The sequence below is a fragment of the Babylonia areolata genome, chromosome 23 (assembly GCF_041734735.1).
Source record: "Babylonia areolata isolate BAREFJ2019XMU chromosome 23, ASM4173473v1, whole genome shotgun sequence".
Lineage (NCBI taxonomy): Eukaryota > Metazoa > Mollusca > Gastropoda > Neogastropoda > Buccinidae > Babylonia > Babylonia areolata.
Window position 1 is genome coordinate 7,271,306 of NC_134898.1, and position 20,299 is coordinate 7,291,604.

Genomic DNA, 20,299 nt, shown 5'->3' on the forward strand with positions numbered 1-20,299 from the left:
GATTCAGCCAAGATGTTACATGTGAAAGAAAGAAAGAAGGAATATATAAACACACATTTAAATATCCATACTGATTCTGAAATAGGCAAAGTCACAGCACAGACTAATTAACATTTTAAAAATTTCAGACAGTGCCAGCTTGCAAAAATCTGACAAGCATACAACAAAGAAAAAGATACACTACCACCCTCATCATCACTATAGATGTCTGTCATAGCCAACAAAGATGTCAGTGTCACAGAAAGTGTGATTGCAGCCCAAATCTCAAAGGGCACATGAACAGAACCAAAGACACAGCTGAGTTGATCAAAGTTGCAGGATTTCCTTATGTGCTGCTGCCCTCCATGTGCAGTGGTTGAGTAACTGGAGTTTCCCAGGTAACCACAAATGATATAGGTAGTACAAGCTTTTAGTGAAGTTTGCGTGTCCAGTTTTATGATTGTACTGACCACCAGAATTAATGAGTTTTGTACAACCAGCCTTCATTATCCTCAGCTGGCCATGACTACTACTGGCTACCGGGAACTCTTGTGTCAGCGGCTATCTCTGAAAAGATTCTCTCTGGAATTTGGTAATCCTCCATTCTCAAGGCAGTTGTGTTTCTATGAGTGCCTTAAATCCAGGAATACCTGACCTACCCATATTGCGGGAAACCTATCCTGCCTATCTGAGAACTTGTGTTGGCACACAGTCCTTAGATGCCCATGATCTTGCAGAGTGACAGACTCAGTTGTCCTGATGTGCTTACTATATGTCTGTACCTCACATCTATGTAGAAGGAATGGATGGCAGTTCTGTAGATGCAAACATTGTCCTCCCTTCATACTTTGCTGTATCCATACTCTGGTTTGAAGATGTCCAAAAGAGCTTCTCATGGTTGCCCACAGGCCTTGTCTGCTGTTAGTCCTTGGTCAGATCCATTAAGAGCAGGTACAAGTTTTGGTGCTGTTTCTTGCATTAGATTTTAGTGTTTTGCTTTTTATTTTGCTTGTGACATTTAATCATGTGCAGGGCTTGCACATAAGCAACAGCATTTAGTTTGTGTGCACTTGAGTGTGAAAAAGGCACTTTGTCAAACTTGTCAAATTCTTCTCTTTTACTTTATCCAGGTTATGAGGCGGAACCAGATAATGCTGGAAGAAACCCGTGACACTATTACTGTGCCTGCTGCCTTTATGCTGCGTGTGCTGGCCTCCCTGAACCAGATCCGTGCAGGTAGAGCTGGAGCTGGGGCTGGCAGAAGGCAAGAAGATTCACCTGGTGACAGTGACTGAATTGCCAGCTGGTCTGCTTGAGAACACTGTATTGATGGGACTGACTTGCATATCTGCTTGTGCAAAGTATTTAATATTCACTGGGAGACAGTGATTACACGACTTCTGTTTGCTTTGTTGGTGCTAACAGTCATGTTTTGTTGCCCCATTTGTTTAATGATTACTTGATGTGTTTACTTGTATGATCATCTTACATAGAGTTAGCTTTCATCTGTCACTGCAATAGTTAATGATTTTTTTTGTTGTTGTGGGGGGGGGGGGGGAAGATAATTCATGTCATAAAAATGTTGATTGCTGCAGAGAACCTTGCAACCCATTGTAGAAGCACAAAATTTTCGTCTCAAACATTGAGAACTGTAAGTTACTGTATAAACATTAATTGTCATTGAATCTGATCATATAACTATCTGTATCCAGCTCATTGGGTACCACTGTGCAGACATGTTTTTCTGCCTCATTACTGATAGAGCATCTAGTTTTGATCCACCATAGAATTTTGTATCTGTCTTTTAAAAAACATAGACAAATGAAATCAAATGTTTTGGGGAGGTGTTGGGTAGAATGGGGACTTTGGCCCCCCCCACCCCACTCCCCAAAGCCATCTGCCTGTTATAACTGCAGTTTATATATATATATATATATATATATATATATATATATATATATATATATATATAAGAAATCAATCTTTTTAGCTGGTTGATTTGATTTTTTTTAAACCTTTCCTATGTCACCTAAAATTTTGCACGCAGTTTGTCATGGGTATACAGTTACCCATGGGTTTTTTGGGTTTTTTTTTTTTATTAACAATCACTTGCTGCACTTGTGGGTATACAGTCACCCATGGTGTTTGTAAAGGAACTGTAACCCTCACCATAAGTAGTGGGTGAGCAGTCATCCATTGTCATGGACCATGTTGATTATGATGCTCTCGATTCAGTTGTCAGAATTGTGCCCAACAAAGAAGGTCTTTACATTTGGGAGAATTCAATGCAAGGGTGGGTGCTGATTTTGAAACCTGGCCTTCTATAATCAGTGTCATGGAGTTGGCAAAACAGAATGGTCAGAAACTTTTTGAGCTGTGTTCCTTTCACAAGTTGGCAGTGACAAACACCTTCTTCAAAAACAAGGCAAGGCACAAAGTCTCATGGAATCACCCCAGATCCAAGCACTGGCACCAGCTGGATCTAATCTTGTCCAGGAAGCAAGATCTCAACAGTGTGCTCAACACAAGAAGCTTCCATTGCACTCATTGTGACACTGACCACATACTCGTCCGCTCCAAGATACACTTATCCCACACAGAATGCATCATTTCAAATCTAAAGGCCACCCGTGTGTCAACATTTGCTGATCAACAGACCCAGCCAAAGTTCAGTTTTTGGGAACCCTCTGTGCATCATTGGAGAACTGCTGTACAGAAGCTTCAAGCGTAGACACCAAATGGAAACATGCACGCGATGCTGTCCACCAGTCAGGGTTGGCAGCGTTTGGAAGAAAGGAGCAGAGAAATGAGGACTGGTTTGAGGCAAGCTGGCAGAAAATGGAACCAGCGGTGGAGACCAAACATACTGCACGCCTAGCACATGAAAACAATCCCCACCAAGCTGCACGGGATATACTAAGGTCTGCACACAGCAAGTGTCAGCAGACAGCTCAGCGCTGCGCCAACAACCATTGGCTGAATCTGAGTCGGAGCATACAGTCTGCAGTAGACTGTAGAAACATGAGCAGCATGTACGCGGGCATCAAGAAGGCAACTGGTCCAGTCGCCTCGAAGACCGCACCCCTTAAGTCCAAGACAGGAGAGAACATCACTGATCAACGAAAGCAGGTGGAGAGATGGGTAGAGCACTCCATGCAAAACGTTCTGTCAGAAGCAGCCCTAAATGCGATTCAAGAGCTGTCTGTCATGGAAGAGCTGAATGCCGAGCCAACTGAAGAAGAGCTGTTTGACGGTTGGAAAGGCCCCAAGAGAGGACAGGATACCCCTGAGATCATCAAATGTGGGAAAGCAGCATTGCTTCAGGATCTGCACGAATTACTCTGCATGTGCTGGAGGGAGGGCTCTGTACCACAGGACATGCAAAATGCGAAGATAGTGACCCTGTACAAGAACAAGGGTGACCGCACCAACTGTAACAGATACTGGAGCATCTCTCTACTCAGCTTTGGAGTAAAATAAATACGAAGGAATTTCACTTCAGAATTGTAGAAGAGTTCTTTTCCATCAAGATGAAAAGTTGGTAATTTTTGGGCACCATTATTAAAAGCATCATGTGTGTCTTTTCAGTTGAAAACTGCAATCCATTATCTTTCATATAAATGTTTGATTTGTCAAGTTCTGACTGATATAAATTGTTAATGTGATTGATATAACACAAGCCTGTTTTTTCCGCAAAAGTATGTTCAACCAAACTACTATATTATCAGCGTATTGGGCAAGATTTATAGATTTAGACAAATATGTTGGCAAATCATACAGCATTATGTTGAACAAAAGGGGAAATTATAGATCCTTGCGGAATACCCATGCTAATTGATCTTGAAGACGACAATGACTGCCCAACTTTAGTGGTGATGCATCTGTCTGTCAGAAGAGATTATATATACCTGTATACATTGCCACTTAACCCAATGTTCTTTAGCTTAAACAGTAATCTGGCATGCCAAATGCGGTCATAAGCTTTTTGTATATCAAAGAATGTGGCCAAAATACTCTTTCTCTGCTATTGCACTGGTAAGATCTAGATTGACATAAGGACAGAAGGTATTTTTCTCTGCTCTGAATGCTTACCTTAAAAAATTGCAAAGGCTAGACAGTAAAGCCATAAAATTAGCTCTAGGTGTTCTGTTTCATATGAACACATTCCAGTCGTATAGAGCTGCAGGAATACTACCTCTAATGAATGAATTAAGAACGTTAGCATCGGCAAAATATGTAATTTGAGCAAATGCTACAGAAAATAATGTCAAAACTGAGAAGAATGTACGGTCTGACAAACTTTTTTCAAAACGAGCGAAACAGAACAGAAATCTAAAAACTATTTCTACATACGTGTCATATACTATTAATCAATTGAATGTAGATCCACAAAATGTGTACTTCACCAATTCCATTATGGGAATTAACTGGAGCAGCTTTTGACATCCAATATTGTGACATTAAGAAAAATGAAAATTCCAATATTCTAGCTTCTCGGGTCAAATTACACTTGTCAGAAACATACCCCCACCACTTATATGCAAGCCCAAAACCATGCATCTCTCGTGCAACAGCATATCTGCTTATCCTGATTCAGCAATTCTGGAGTTAATCTCCATTCAGCTGCACATGAACAGAAGTAAGCATGTAAGCATGCAACAGCTGCAACATTCGTGACACCCATGGTTTCTATGAGTACCTCGCCCTACATCATGGTGTGGAATAACGCATGATCTCTGTGAAAGGGTTTCAACATGTTCCACCATGAACAGGAAGCAAACTGAATGGCACATACAAAAATAACAAGTGATCTTCACAGATCTTCTGATACTCTGTGTCATGTGTAGAAAGTGTGATGATGTAATAAGTCTCAGCTTGGAACAAATATAATGATAATAATGTACATTTATGTAGCACGCTTTCTCTCTAAGAGCTCAGGGCGCTTTACATGAAAGAATAATATTACAAGTTACATAAAACATTCATGACCACTCTTTCTCAAAAACCCCTCCCCCCAACTCACACTCTCCCCCTCCCACTCTACATACATCCAAAGTGAGCTGACATGGGTGGTGTTGGAGAACAAGGAAGCTGAGAGGTGCTTATAGATAGGTTTTAAAAAGATGAGTTCTTAGTGATGAGCAAAAAGGAGAAATAGAATCAGATGCACAGATATGATGAGGAAGGTTGTTCCAGATGTGAGGAGTAGCAAAGAAGAAAGAATGTTCACCATAGGTTCTTGTATTGACACGAGGAAGTTTCAATAGGTATCAGTCAGAGGAAGAGCGAAGATTTCTTGAGGGAGTGTAAACACTGATAAGGTCAGAAAGATATGTAGGTCCTGCGGAGTGGAAAGCAGAATAGCAGAGACACACAGCTTTGTATTTAATTCTTGCTTCAATGGGGAGCCAGTGTAAGTGCGGAGGTGAGGAGAAATGTGATCAGTACGTGCTCTGAGAGTCAGACGGGCAGCATTGTTTTGAAGTTCTTGAATTCGCTGAAGAATATTATGTGGACAGCCTATGAGAAGAGAATTACAGTTGTCAATTCGTGACAGTACAAAAGCAGAAATAAGAGTTTTAGTAGTTTCAACAGAAAGGTACTGATGGATAGAGTTGATGTGATGAAGTTCACAATTGACTGTGCGTATCAGATTTACTACCTGAGCATGCATGCTGAGGTTTGAGTCAAGAATGACTCCAAGGTTCCTTGTTGATTTAGAAAACTGAACTGTGGCGTCACCAACCACAATACAGGCAGAAAAAGAAATAGATGTGGACATTCTTGCAAAGGAAATAATCATAGCTTCAGTTTTGTCATCATTCAGCTTTAGTTTGTTGAATGTCAATCAGGATTTAACATCGATAATACAATTCTGGATTGACAGAATCAGACTGTGTTCTTGGTTTGGTTCTGCAGACTTTTGTAGCTGAGTATCATCAGCAAAAGAGTGGTAAAGAACAGAATGGCCAGAAATGACATCAGAAAGAGGAGCAGTGTACAGAACGAACATAACGGGACCCAGCCTTGTGGCACACCATAGGAGATCAGGGTTGGATCAGACTAAAGTTACTAACAGAGACAATCTGGAAGCGGTTGGGTAGGTATGAAGATAACCAACTCAGAACTGTTTAGTGAATCCCCAAAACATGTTCAAGTCTGGAATGGAGTATACTGTAGTTTATTGTGTCAAATGCAGCTGACAGATCGAGCAAAGTTAACACAGATAGTTTACCTTCATTAACAGACAATAACAGGTCATTAACTACTTTCAACAAAGCAGTTTCATTGCTGTGGGCAGATCTATATGCTGACTGAAAAGAAGAGAACAGGTTGTTTTATGCTAAATGGTCTGAAAGTTTGGAGAGAACAATTTTTTCAATAATTTTGGACACAAAAGCAAGGTTGGATACGGGGCGAAAACTTTTGAGGTTATTCTGATCCAGAGTGACTTTCTTTAGCAGGGGCTTAACAAGTGCAGTTTTGCAAACATACGTGGGAAGACAGCAGAAATTAAAGAATCATTTATAATTTTTGTAAGTGCAGGCAAAACAACATCCAAACACTCATACAGTAGTGGTGTGAGAAGGGGGTCCAGGTTACATGTTTTTGGAGCAGAGTTTTTCAACACACTAAATACATCTGTCTCTGAAACAGGTGTGAAAGCAACAAAAGGAACACCTTGAAATTCTTTTCCCAAGGGATGTGACACAACTGACTGTGAATCCAGTTCTTTCCTGAGGTTAATTTTTTAGCAGAAAAAATCTGAAAAGACACTGGGCAGTACTGAAAATGGATAGATAGAAGGAAGCAAAGAAGATTTTGTTCTGCCATAAAGCTTATTTGTAATGCAATACAGTTCTTTGCTTGATTTAGCTTCAGAGATCTTGGTGTTGAAAAACAGAGTCTTCGCTTTGTGCCCAAGAAAGGTCACAGAGTTCTTGGCTTTCTGGTAATTTGTTTGTAGACAGTTAAACCAGATACCTTTCACTGTGCTTCCGCATGTCGCCTCTCTTCGCTGCTAGCAGTTCCTCACCAAGAAACCCAAACCATGGGCACGACACCTTCCTGGATGACACCCTGCAACGAGATGCAGGGGCATGCTTGTCCAGTGCTGCCTGAAGGGCAGTGTTGTACTGGTCAGCTGAACAGTCCAAAAAGCACTCAAGTCCTGATTTCAGGTCATCACGAAAAGCTGCTCTGTCTATAGCACGAATGTTGCGCACGCTATACACTGTCACAGAGGAGGGGATATCTATGTCGAGGACACTAACTACACACAAATGGTCAGACTTTAAGTCATGATTCACATCAGACGATAAATGAACTCCATCACTGGGCCTCTCAGTCACCAAATCCAGAGTATGACCATGCTTATGGGTAGGTCCACGCACAGTCTGAGAAAAGTTGTACATATTATTTAGAAGTTCCAAGAATTTTACAGCACTACGATCAGTGGAACTGTCAACATTAAAGTTAAAATCATCTGAAAGACACGGATTTCCACGAAGACAGTTACATATATTTCTCTCTTTGTGCAAAACTTAAACTTAAATAATTAATTACAAATAAGAACAATATTGTTGTATAAGCACAGGAGAGAGCCAGGTAGAGAGAGAAAGGAAGGTGGATTTCACTTGCATGGTGGAGGTTGGGGGATCCAGGAAGGGATAGGGGAGGAAGGTAAAGACAAAACACAGAACATGGAGAAAGAGGGGAGTGATGGGAGGAGGGAAGGCGAAGATTCAGATCAAACCAGCCAATTATAAATTTTGATTTATTCGTCGATTCTTTTGCTTTTGGCCCACAATTTCATAGGACAATAGAAAAAGGACCTAACCGTCAATTCTAAATCAATTCCTGAGCACATATGCACATTTGCTTGCGTTTTCTATACATGTATATGTGTGTGTGTGTGAGCAGAAAGAGAAGAAGAATGAGAAGGGAAAGAGAAAGGTTTTCCAGCTGCAGAACACACATCAAAACCATGCCATCTCAACACTGCTGTATGTGTTAAATAAGATACAGGCCACAGAGATGAGATGCTTTAGGAAGATCATTGGCATGACATGTAGGCACCACATTACAAATGATGAAGTGCGTAGATGAGTCAAATAAGTGATATGGCCATTTCTTGTGTTATCTGGACTGGCCAAGACCTTTCAGCAGGGGACAGTGCAGTGAGCAAGGAGAAGAGGCAGGCAGAAGAAGAGATGGGAGGACAACATCCTAAGAGTGGACAGGTCTAATCTTGAGAGAGACAGGACAGACAACCTCGAGGGATGGATGAGTCTGGTTTCCAATTGTGTGGTGCCCCCACAGTCTATAACCGGATAGATAGGTAGATGTGTTATACACTTGACCATAATTTTGTTGTTTCCTGTATTTCTGATGTTGAATTTCACATTGGTACATTGCAGTAGTCTCTCTCATATGACATGCAATAAATACATCATTGCATTTTTTTGTGCCACTTCCTGTGTCATCACTGTCAACATCTTCACTGATGACACCAGCATTATCGTCATTGTCATCTTCATCTCTTCATCTCTTAATTTTCTCTCTCATTTTTCCTTTATGATTTGTGTCATAAAAAGTCAAGAAACTGACTCTGATGACAAGGAAATGTCAAACAAAAATAAATGGGGCTTCCCACTTTTCCTCACACATTGCAAGAAAGCTGCGTATTTCCCCCCACTCCCAGGCCATGCCTATGTTCATTTTTTCCAGTTCACATAACCAGTTGAGTGCCTATAAGACATCAGCTGATGTCCTACAAAAAGTCTTGTCATCATGCCTACAAGACGTCCACTGATGTCCTGCATGTGTTCTGATTTTTCCTTCATTGGAGTTTGGTTCAATTCACATAAACAGACTTTGAACAGTTAGTTTGATGTGTCTGGATAGTAAAAATACTATTTCAATGAACATGCATCAGGTAGAAGACCCCTTTCTACTTGATAAGATTTATAACTGGACCACGTGGAATGTGCGTAGAAAGGGGGTTGCATTATATGCAAAAAACAGGTGTTGAAAACTTTGTCCAGTAAAGGAAGTGGTCCCAGTCAATTTTGAAAGTTGTGCTCATAATTTATGGATAGCTATAGCAATGGAGAAGGATCTGTCTGATGATTGGTTTGAACACGAAGGTGAATGACGACGACAGTGATGAAACTGAAAGCTCATTTGATGGTAATTCAGTCCATCTATCCAGTCAGTTAGCGTTTTTGAACTGACAGAATACGTGCAACGAGCATTGGAAGAGTGGGAGGAGAGGGGGAGAAGTGATGTAAGACGATAGGTTGATTGTCAGCCAGAGGGTGTGAAGCAGGCATGGCAGTTGGAGGCCAGTGTGCTCACATTTGAATGCACACCGCAGGAAACAGACAACCACCAATGCTCCATGATTTTCATGAAACACAGGGTTGAACGTGCACTGGATGTGAAACAAGTGCTTTTTGTTTTTAACACTTTTTGTCACAGAATCAGATGGTTGACTTGTTTGAAGAGGTGGCAAGCTGGATGCACAGCAGACACTTTAATCGGCCCACGTACAACTTGAAGGGAATGAATGTCACCAAAGAACTTCACCCTCCAACTTGCGAAAGCTCTTAGCATGCCAACTCAATTTCTGAGAACGTGATTGACTTTTTATATTGACTATATCCACATTTGTCATTGTTGGGACTGTGATTCACTTACATGTGTACACAAGTTTTGATTTGTTTTTATGAATTTCTAGCCTGTTTTAATTTCGTCTACAGGTATAATCTGACAATAGGCATGCTATTTCTAGCTGTGTTTTGTTTGTTTTCTTTCAGGATGTCATTATGTGGTGGTGGAAATAGACTTTTTTGTTGCACAAAAAATGTTATCTTGACTTTAAATGCCTGACCAGTCATCTACAATCAAACTAATTCGGGAAAAAGCCAAGATGCAGAATCTACATTCATTTGCCTTCACAAAAACATTTACTCTTTCAGTATCTCCCATAGTTTTTGTACTAGATTTTTTTTCTTTTATATATATATATATATATATATAGATATATTAGCCCTGAATCCTCTAAATTCCCTGGCAAGGGGAGAGTACTTTAAAAAAAAATTTTACAAAATTCTCTGGCACTCGTCTGGTTAAAGGTGGTGATAGGTGGAGTTGTGCCATAAGTATTTTTGTCACTTTATGAGTATGTATGTAGACAACAGCTAATTCTCAAAATCTTCTGCACCTGTTTCCATGGAGTTCAGTGCTACACATGCCCAGTACATGATTTGAATATAATGTGGAGGAATAAAGAATAAAACTTTATTGGACAAAATGATCAGTTGTTGTTTCAAACTTGACAAAAGATTATCATGAAATCTGAACTTTTTTTTAACTTTTATTAATGGTTTCATAAAAAGTGATGGCGCTTCACAGGCACTAATCAGTGCTCTGTGATGAAAGCAAACTAAAGGCACAGAAATGTTGAGAAAACACTTTTGACTGCCAGATCACAAACAGAAGTGTGGCAAATATCGTGGGCTAACAGTTTTGTTGAAAAGAATGTTACTAGGGCTGGCAAATTTTCTGTTTAACAGACTGCCTATTTGTAATGGTTAGAGAAAAAAAACACAACTGATCGTTGACATGCTTGAATACTTATGAAAATAATGAAGTTCGTACTTGGTGTTACAGCTTTTTGGGCCATTAGAAAGTACTCCAAATTTGGCATTCAGCATCACAACACATTCATAATTATTATTTGATTTAATCATGGAAACACAGTGAACAGGAAAAAGGTATATAAGTGCACCAAATAGCTTATAATAAGGGTTGACAGTTTGCAAGCTGTAATTGAAGTTGTATTATTTACAGATGTGAAAGATTGTCAGGGTGTGGCACTCAGCTGACATGAGCATACCAGGTAAGCCAGAAAATGGAGGCGCAGATGGGGGTGGGGTGGGGCCGCTGGGGCTAGAGGGGAGGGAATTTGCGCCAGTCATGCATCAGGAACTGTAGAAAAGCACCCTCCTTTCATATTGATCACAGCATGCCAGACAGATTGATTTGATCATTTGAAATACTGTCTCATTACCCACCTCTTCAATGTCCAAGCTTTCTATTTGCATCAGTTCAAGCACTTTAAGAGGAGGAAGGTGGCAGAATGGCTAAGACACTTATCTGCCAATGCAACGTCTGTGAGGGTTTGGGTTCAATTCCTGCTCTGACCATTTCCCCCAAGTTTGACTGGAAAATCAAACTCGGCACTTTGGATGAGACAATAAACGGAGGTCTTGTGTGAAGCACGCACTTGGTGCACTGAAAAAGAACCCATAGCAACAAAAGTGTTGTCTAGCAAAATTCTAGAGAAGAAATCTCTGATAGGTACACACACACATATATATATATATATATATGCTTACACTCGGGCCTGACTAAGCACATTGGGTTATGCTGCTGTCAGCATCTGACTGGCAGGTGTGGTGTAGTGTATATGGATTTGTCCAAATGCAGTGACGCCTCCTTGAGAAACAAACTGAAACAAGTGCTTTAGCAATGGTAAAATGCCAACATTATTGTCTACTTTTGGTAGCTTGCTTGAGATGCCCTTATTGACACATTTCAGTGAAGCAGTTGGACACCGACCACCCAACTAAAATTAACATTCAATCTTGGACTTGCTGATGACATAGTTAGCTCCTGCAGTCATCTGGTACAACCTGACATTTTGCAGTCATCTGGTACTGACTTTTTTTTTTCAGTCAGGAAAAAAGCTATAGCATTCCTTCACCTGAAACTGTTCCTTACAACCAACATGTTTTAGCATTTGTTTGCCCAGTAAAGAGTTAAGGAACTCTGGAGACAGACTGGACACTAATTTGAAAATTGACAATATACACATTTTCAGACTGATTGTTTTTAACAATAAACTTTCCAGAAAGGCTTTCATTGCACTGTATAGTTTTGTACACACCTTTGACGTTATCATTTATTTTATCACTTATGAGTATGTTTGTTTTTTCCCGTTATATCTTAATGTTTTACACAAACGTAATAGCAGGATCCCATTGCCTGAGCAGTGTGTTGGTTTTACATGAAGTCAGGGATATGCTCCTTTTTCTGTTTTTGTTTTCCCCTAAGCAGATGCATATGGTGTAGTGTGTATGGATCATCCCACATGCTTTGACAGCTTGAAAATGATATTGTTTTGTAATACTTTGTCCCATCATATTTCTCTATATGAAACTCAGGCTGCTCTTCCAGAGATAAAGCACTGCTGCCTTTTTGTCCTGTCTGTAAGTGCTCTACTATAAAATTGAAATTATCAACAGAATTTTACCAGGGATAAGATCAGTTGCTGTGGGTCCTTCTATGTTTGCTAAACGTATACTGCAAACAGGACCTTAGTTTAATGTCTTGTCCAAAAAAACTCAATGGCAAATGGAAAGGGAAGTAAAAATCCCATCTTCCTTGGCTGCGGAATGGCATGTTTTACATTTTGGCAAAGAAACAGTGTCAGTGAGTGAAAGGGAATCAGAACATTCATGACTTTAATTATAAAAGATGTAGAATATTGGTTCATTTTATTTATTACTGACAATCATCTGAAAGAAATTATAATAATGAGTAAGCATTCACAGAAACATATATGCACAAACAGGCAAGAATGAAACATACAAATGGTGGAATGAATAGTATAGGGAAAGAAGAGAAAGCAAGTTCAGCTCTGTCTTTTTTTCTTTTTTTTTCCTTCTTCTTCTTCTTCTTTCTTCTTCTTTTTTTTCTATATAAAACTTGGAGGAAGGGAGGGGGTTAGGGAATAAAGGTGAACAAAAGAAAGGAACAGACAGAATAACAAACAAACAAAAAAGCACAGAAGCAAGCACTGACTTAACCACTTTAGACCAAACTGTGTGTTAATATTATACATAAAAAATATTACATGCCCTTAAAACATGGTTTTAAACTTTGCAGAGTCATGAAAAATCACTTCGAAATGCAAAATCAAACAGTAGTTAAAAACATAAAAATGCATGAAACCACACACATGCATGATGTTCATTCAGCCATATTCAGCAAAAGAGCACATCAGCTCAAGTGAATTTCATCTGCTGCTGTGAAATCTCATTTGAATGGCCCATCATTGTGAAAGGGCTGTGATACCACAATGTTCATTATTGAAACAAAACAAGCCTGGCATAATTGCTGATTTTGGACTATGAACATAGTGGGTTCTATTTCTTCTGCAAATGGTTATATAATTGGATCATTTGAAAAAATTATTGCTGTTGATGTAATTTGAAGTAGGCTGCATTTGCTTTGTAATTATTCCTCCCTGTCACTCTCACACACACCATTTTTTTAGATGGTACAACACTTTTCAGGTGGAGGTGTGAATACATTTGTATGTGCGTGTGTATGTATATTTGTGAGTGCTGGTGGGGATTGGGTATATATATGTGTGGTTAGAAGGCATCTATGAGACTGTATATTGGTGTGTATTTCATACAGATGTGTTAATTCAGATAATTACCAAATTCTTGCATGTGTTAAAATACTTTTTTCTGGTATGTTCACTCAGTACTTGTCTGATCTTGTTCAGCCCTATGTCCCATCCCATTCATTGTGATCATCTACTGATTCATGTATTTTCTGTATCCCGCATCATAAGAAGAAATTACAAGGACATCATGCCTCTTCGTATGTTGGTCTTGTCACCTGGAATTAACTTCCCTACATAATTCACCATGTTGAAACAAAATCTCAGTTCAAATCTGACCTTGAATCACATTTGTACAGACCTACATTCATGGATGTCTCGGTGTTGGCATGTGGTGTTTTGTGTATTTGTGTCTTTGTGTGTGCTTTGTCATTGACACACCAGATTTTTCTTGTTCACAAGTCTTGATTATACTGGTGCCTTGTGTTAATTTTTGTAACCACATATTGATGTTAATTGTAAGCGCTCTGGGCCTCTTTGTATGCTTCTTTTTATTTGTTTTTATTTCTGTTTATTTAGCATTTGTTTACTGGAATGTTTTCATTTTTTTGTTTATGGTTTTTTGCATTTTAAAAATGTCCCATTTGTTCACACACACATGCACAAACACTAAAGAAAAATTCTGAGTGAAAAAGTGTATGCTCTTTCTCTCCTACCCCCTCAGTCAGATGGAAGGTCAGTGGCTGTGAGTCCGGAGGTGACTGATGAGGCCAGTACGGGCCCTGAAGACTTGCCCACAAGTGAATGGGTGCTATCATGGCAGTGAATGCTGCTCAGGCCATGCACACAGCATGCTTTCATTCCGCATCAGTGATGTGCTTGGCTTCAGCTGCACAGAATCCTGTGGTGATCTTACTGCGCCAAACTGGATGGTCTAGTGCAAGCATCTCCTGTGTGTTGAAGTCGACACCCAAGTCTTTGAAGGACTCTTTGGGGCTGTCTTTGAAGCATTTCTTCTGCCCTCCAACTCAGTGCTTGCCCTAACACAGTTCTCCGTACAGCAGTTGCTTAGGCAGTCGACTGTCTGGCATCCTGACTATATGTCCAGCCCAACTGCCTTGGGCTTTCTGCAGGAGGGTGTAGACACTGCAGAGGCCAGCTTATTCCAGGACTTCTGTGTCGGGGACTTTGTCCTGCCACCTGATGTGGAGGAATCTGCAGAGACAGGTGGAAGGGGTTGAGCTGTTTGGCATGTCTGCTGTAGACAGTCCAGGCCTAGCTGGCATAAAGGAGGGTGGTAAGGACCACTGCACAGCAGACCTTAGCTTGGTGGCAGCTCTGAATCCTCTCTGCTCCTAGACGTTCTCCCAGAGTCTCCCAACGGTGGCGCTGGCTTTGGTAATCCTGTTGTTGACCTCAGTGTCTATGTTCACTGCAAGAGAGAGAGAGTGCTGCCCAGGTAGATGAAGTTGTCAACTGCCTGGAGGTTATGCTCCTTCACTATGATATGCAGCTCCTGGTGTGGCTTTCCTGGGGCAGGCTAGTACATAACTTTGGTCTTTTTGGTGCTGATGGTGAGACGGAAGTTGTCACGGGGTTGTGAGAAGCAGTCTATTTCACACTGCATCTTCTGCTCTGTGCTGGCATTGAGTGCACAGTCATCAGCAAACAAGAAGTCTGATGACAGTGTCTTTCACCTCAGCCTGCGGGCGCCTGAGTTTGAACAATCTCCCGTCAGTCCTGTACCTCACATGGATTCCTTCTTCGCAGTCACAGAAGCGCATCTGTCAGCATGGCAAAGAATACCATACTGAACAGAGTTGGGGTGAGAACGCAGCATTGTTTGACGCTGTTTATCACTGGGAAGGCCTCTGACTCATCTCCGTCATCCTGAACTTTCATCATCATGACGTTGTGAATCTGCCGGACGACTGTGATGAACTTGCTTGGGCAGTCAAACTTCTCCATGATCTTCCACAAGCCTTCTCTGCTGACCGTATTGAAAACCTTGGTCAGATCGACAAAGGTCATGAAGAGGTCGCTGTGTTGCTCCTGGCATTTTTCCTGAAATTGGCGCACAGCTAAAATCATGTCCACAGTCCCATGTTCATCATGGAAATGACACTGGCTTTCTGGGAGACCTTTCTCGATATGCATATCATTTCTACTTTTGATAATACAGCAAATAATTTTAACCCCATGGCTACTTGTCCGACAAGATAACTTATTGGTGAAGCCATGTACGCTTTGCTGCCATAGCAGCAAGATAACTTGTCACTGAAATAGACTTTTCCCTTGGTTTGTATTGAGTTTGCTGACAAAAACACTGGTAGTATTAGCTTGGAGAATCTTTCTAGATTCTATTGATAGAAACCCCATCTGCACCATAAGGTAGTCCTTTACTTAGTTTGGTTACTAGTTGTATTTTCACTCTCTCGCTGCTAGCTCAGTGAAGTGGTGACCCCCTTCAAGCTCTGTGATCGAGGTGCACCTAAATGACCGAAACTGCTTTCTTTAGCATGATGCTCAGAAAGAATTAGAGTGTCGACTCAAAGAAAATGTTGAACTTTTATCGGATGATTCGATAGAAGATGGAGTTAGAAAGATATTGGCATGATTGATGACCAACAGTGAGTGAAGCTGAACAGAGCAGGGATTCTTCCCACATGTACCCACATGACTGATAGATAGGGGCTGTAGGAAGTGACACTCTTGGCACTGAGCCAACACAGTGGTATAGGCAAAAATAGGGTGAGGGGAGGCAGACTTAGGAGAACTGGACAAAGTGTAGCAGGTCAGAGAGGGGGAAGAGGAGGGGGGTGTTAAGGCATGGTCACAGTTTGAAGGATCAGTGTAGGGCCAACATTCAGCTTGTTATTTCCGACTTTACTGGTGACAGTGGACTGAAAAAAGACCTACACAGCACAGATTGCATTGACTTCTATCTTTTTGTAGATTATATTCTCTAATTCAGAAATTTATTGAGAAAACCAGTTTGTTTACACAGCATACATTCTAGCAGGAACAGGCAAATCCAGACAGGCAGAAAAAGTACTATCAGCATGAACAGATATGAATGTGTTTGAAATGAAACAGTCCTTGGATCTGACTTTACTGATGGAATTGATGATTTTCAAGAAAACTTATTTGACTGAAATGATTGGACAATCACATTGAGCAGTCACACTGAAACATGTATTTGTCTATTTTTTTAATGTGGTTTTGGTATAATTTGTGTGTACAGTTATAATCCATTTGTCAAGAAAATATATTACAGTGCAAATGACAAGACTAATGTTTGTAACTAATAAGTTGAAAATCTGACATAAACAAAACAAAGATTTCAAAACAATTGCATGTCTTTGGAAAAGTACAAAATTAGATAGCATAATGTGTTTTGTATTCTTTGATCATTTACCTTTCAGAAAATATATACTTTGATGCGTCTCTGTCCTATAATACCCCCCCCCCCCCCCCCAGAAGTTTTGAAAATATATACCCACTTTTTTGTGAAAACCCCCTGGTAAATATTGATATAGATTTCATTTAAAAAATCATTTTCCCCAGGCAGCAAAAGGGTTTTAAGCTGAACAAGAACTCTCATTTTGTGTCCAAAATTGTCCTTCCGTTCAAAGAGACAAATCTTTAAATGTTGAAAATGAAATTGCTCTCCAGTTATCTGGTCGTGGCCAGTGCAAAATTGTGCACTGGAATGCCAGAATTTTAGTTTAGACTGATGGTTGACTGGCTCAACATGTCAGTTCCATTGCTATGCATGGCTTTTAAACTGCCAGTGTCGACGTCAGTCGATTTGTTGTGTGTGCTTGTATATAATATTATAACATTTTCTTTTGTTAAACTGTAAATGTTTTTCTTTCATTTCCTCAATAAATATTTTGTTTGTTACTTAATTTCTTACTTCAATAACTGGTATGAAAATACCACTCACTAACAGATTTACTTGACAGATAACAAAAGGGGGGAAATGTTGCTCTGGTTTTATTGTAACTATTGCAGCACTGTGCAATAGGCACTGATAGTCTGGGACAAGTAGTACAATAACCATCATTAAATATTAAAGTAGACATAAGTGTTTAACTCTCTTCTTTGGTGTGTGTGGTGTATATTTCATTCTCATTCCTTTCTAGCCTCTCCTTTTTAGCATCCTGTCCTCCCACCCATACCCCACCGTACTTCACTGCTTGCCTTCAGATCTTAACCAAGCCTTTCCCTCATCAACTTCACTTTGAGAGAAACCATGGGATTGTGAGAAATCATGGTCATTCCCCTCCCATGTTTTCTCTCAATTGCGAAATTCCCCTTTATTTTTATCAAAAATATTTCCTTCGTCATCGGAGTTGGTTTCTTATCTTTTCCCAATCCAAATCTAAGTGAAAAACAAGAGAGGCAAGGCCTTCAAGACTCACTTGTGATACACTTTAAAAAAAAAATAAATAAATAAATAAAATCTAATCGTTAAAATGTGTTCTGTATTTGTTATTATAAAGCTTCGGGTTAAAAAAAAAAAAAAAGTTCTAACGGCAGATTCGAACCCCGTGTGTTCAGATGAGAAGAAACTGTCTTATCCATTACACTATCATGGCTTCTTAACTGACGTTCAAAAATATAATATTTAAAATGCTTTTTTTAAAGGGCGATAAATCAATTGCGGTATTCGCAGTGAGAACGCTGTTCAAATCATATTATTCTGGTGTATCTTGGGCATTCACATCTTTAAGGACAATTAAAAATTCTTTTTAAGTCCGCGGTAAAGGAGACGTGGCTATCACTGCAATCACACTACAACATTTAGCCGTTTTCTCTGGATCTACATAGATGTACAAGTTTAGTTACACCTGGTTGACACAGTTGATTGAATTTCTCTTTTATGTTCATTCTAGTTTTATAGTTTTAAAGTTGATATGAAAATTGAGTATTTTGTTGAACTAATAACATGTAGAGCCAAGTACAAGTACTTCTAAACGTTGTATGAAATGAAAAGGATTTCATTTTGAGAAAAGTCAAGATTGGACATTTTTGCGTTTCATCAATTCAAGGGTATTAACTCACATGTTTTATTATTTTTAACTGTGAATTCCGACTGATTCTATAGGTATCTTTATGGCAGTTTGGGGCATAATCCAGTAAGTGATGAGGCGTTCATAAGTGATGAGCCGTTCACAAATCTTTCTTTAAATAAATATTAACGGTCTCCTTTTCCAACTTTCCCTTTTTTACTATCTGCACCAAAACGTTTGCAAAATAAATATAACTTCCATGCTTAGCAAAAGAAGTTCCTGTTTGAACAAAAAATGATAAAAAATGACTGCTCATATCAAAGTGCCAAGTTTAGAGAATAAAAAAAAAAAAAAAATGAATATAACAGTAAATGCAGTTTGCATATAATTTGGCTTCTTTTTTTAATTTTTTTGTGCCCATCCCAGAGGTGCAATATTGCTTTAAACAAGATGACTGGAAAGAACTGAATTTTTCCTATTTTTATGCCTAATTTGGTGTCAACTGACAAAGTATTTGCAGAGAAAATGGCAATGTTAAAGTTTACCACGGACGGACACACATACACACACACACACACACACACACAACCGAACACCGGGTTAAAACATAGACTCACTTTGTTTACGCAAGTGAGTCAATGAGAGAGAAAAAGAAACGAGAAATGGGGGAAAATGACAACGAAGATCATGATGATGACAGTGGTGTTAGCGAAGACATCAACAATAGACGGTGAAGGTGATGGTACAGAAATGTTTTAAAAAGTGTAAATGTATGTGTATGTTAGTGAGTGAGTGAGTGTGTGTGTCTTCCCTAAAGTTTGTTTACTTGACTGGTTGATTTGGTCTTCTTTCACTCTGTTTTTAAAATATGTTCAAGTTCTTCCTATTTTCATGGTCTTCGATGAAACAGAATCTGTTCTAAGTGCAGTCTTGCATGCGAAAGGATGCTGACACAAACAGATGAACAAATGAGAAAGCAAGAAATGAAGAACATTCTAAATGAATGTGCCAGAAAAGGTTACATCACAATATTTGGTCCAGTTTTCATGCGCCCTATGTGAGGTTAAAGCATTGTGGAACACCTTTTTGCTATCCCATTTATGTAGAAAGTTGAATCATTTTGATATTTTCAACATCCATGAAATATTCAGTTCAAATCATATCATATTGTTATATATTATATTTCTGTTTGAGTTATACACATTGCCTGAAATTCATTGTTTGCTATTGATTTCCGATATTGAATTTGAGGTTGATGTATTGCAGTGATCCGTCTTATGTGAAATACAATAAACAGTTGTGTTTCAGTGTCATTATTTTGCATTTGTATTTGTATTTCATTTTATCACAACAGATTTCTCTGTGTGAAATTGGAGAGCGCATCGCTATACTACAGCGCCACCCTTTTTTTTTTCCCTGCGTGCAGTTTTATTTGTTTTTCCTAACGAAGTGGATTTTTCTACAGAATTTTGCCAGGAACAACCCTTTTGTTGTTCTTTTATGTGTGCTAAGTGCATGCTGCACATAGGACCTCGGTTTATTGTCTCATCCGAATGACTAGCATCCAGACCACCACTCCAGGTCTAGTGGAGGGGGAGAAAATATCGGCGGCTGAGCCATGATTCGAACCAGTGCGCTCAGATTCTCTCACTTCCTAGGCGGACGTGTTACCTCTAGGCCATCACTCCACTTAAGGCTTAACATGTCTTCCCTAACTCCACTGTCATTATCATGATCATTGTTGTTGTCGCCTCTGTTTTTCTTTCTTTTTCTCCTCTCATTTTTCTGTAAGATTTGCATAGGGAAAATACAAGAAACCAACTCCGATGATAAAGGAAATATTTTTGATAAAAATAAGGAGGGCCCACGATTTCTCACA

At 39.6% G+C, this 20,299-nt stretch overlaps 1 protein-coding gene across 4 annotated transcripts in view; it reads left to right on the top strand.

Annotated features, from left to right (window-relative positions):
• Nucleotides 1-13,420, top strand: part of LOC143298365 (DDB1- and CUL4-associated factor 6-like) — a 210,690-nt gene extending 197,270 nt beyond the window's left edge. For all 4 annotated transcript variants that reach the window (XM_076611266.1, XM_076611263.1, XM_076611264.1 and 1 more), the window contains one exon: nt 1,110-13,420. In XM_076611266.1, coding sequence (XP_076467381.1) covers nt 1,110-1,274 — 165 coding nt within the window. In that variant the 3' untranslated portion in view covers nt 1,275-13,420. The remainder of the gene's footprint in view (nt 1-1,109) is intronic.
• The last annotated feature ends 6,879 nt before the right edge of the window (nt 13,421-20,299 follow it).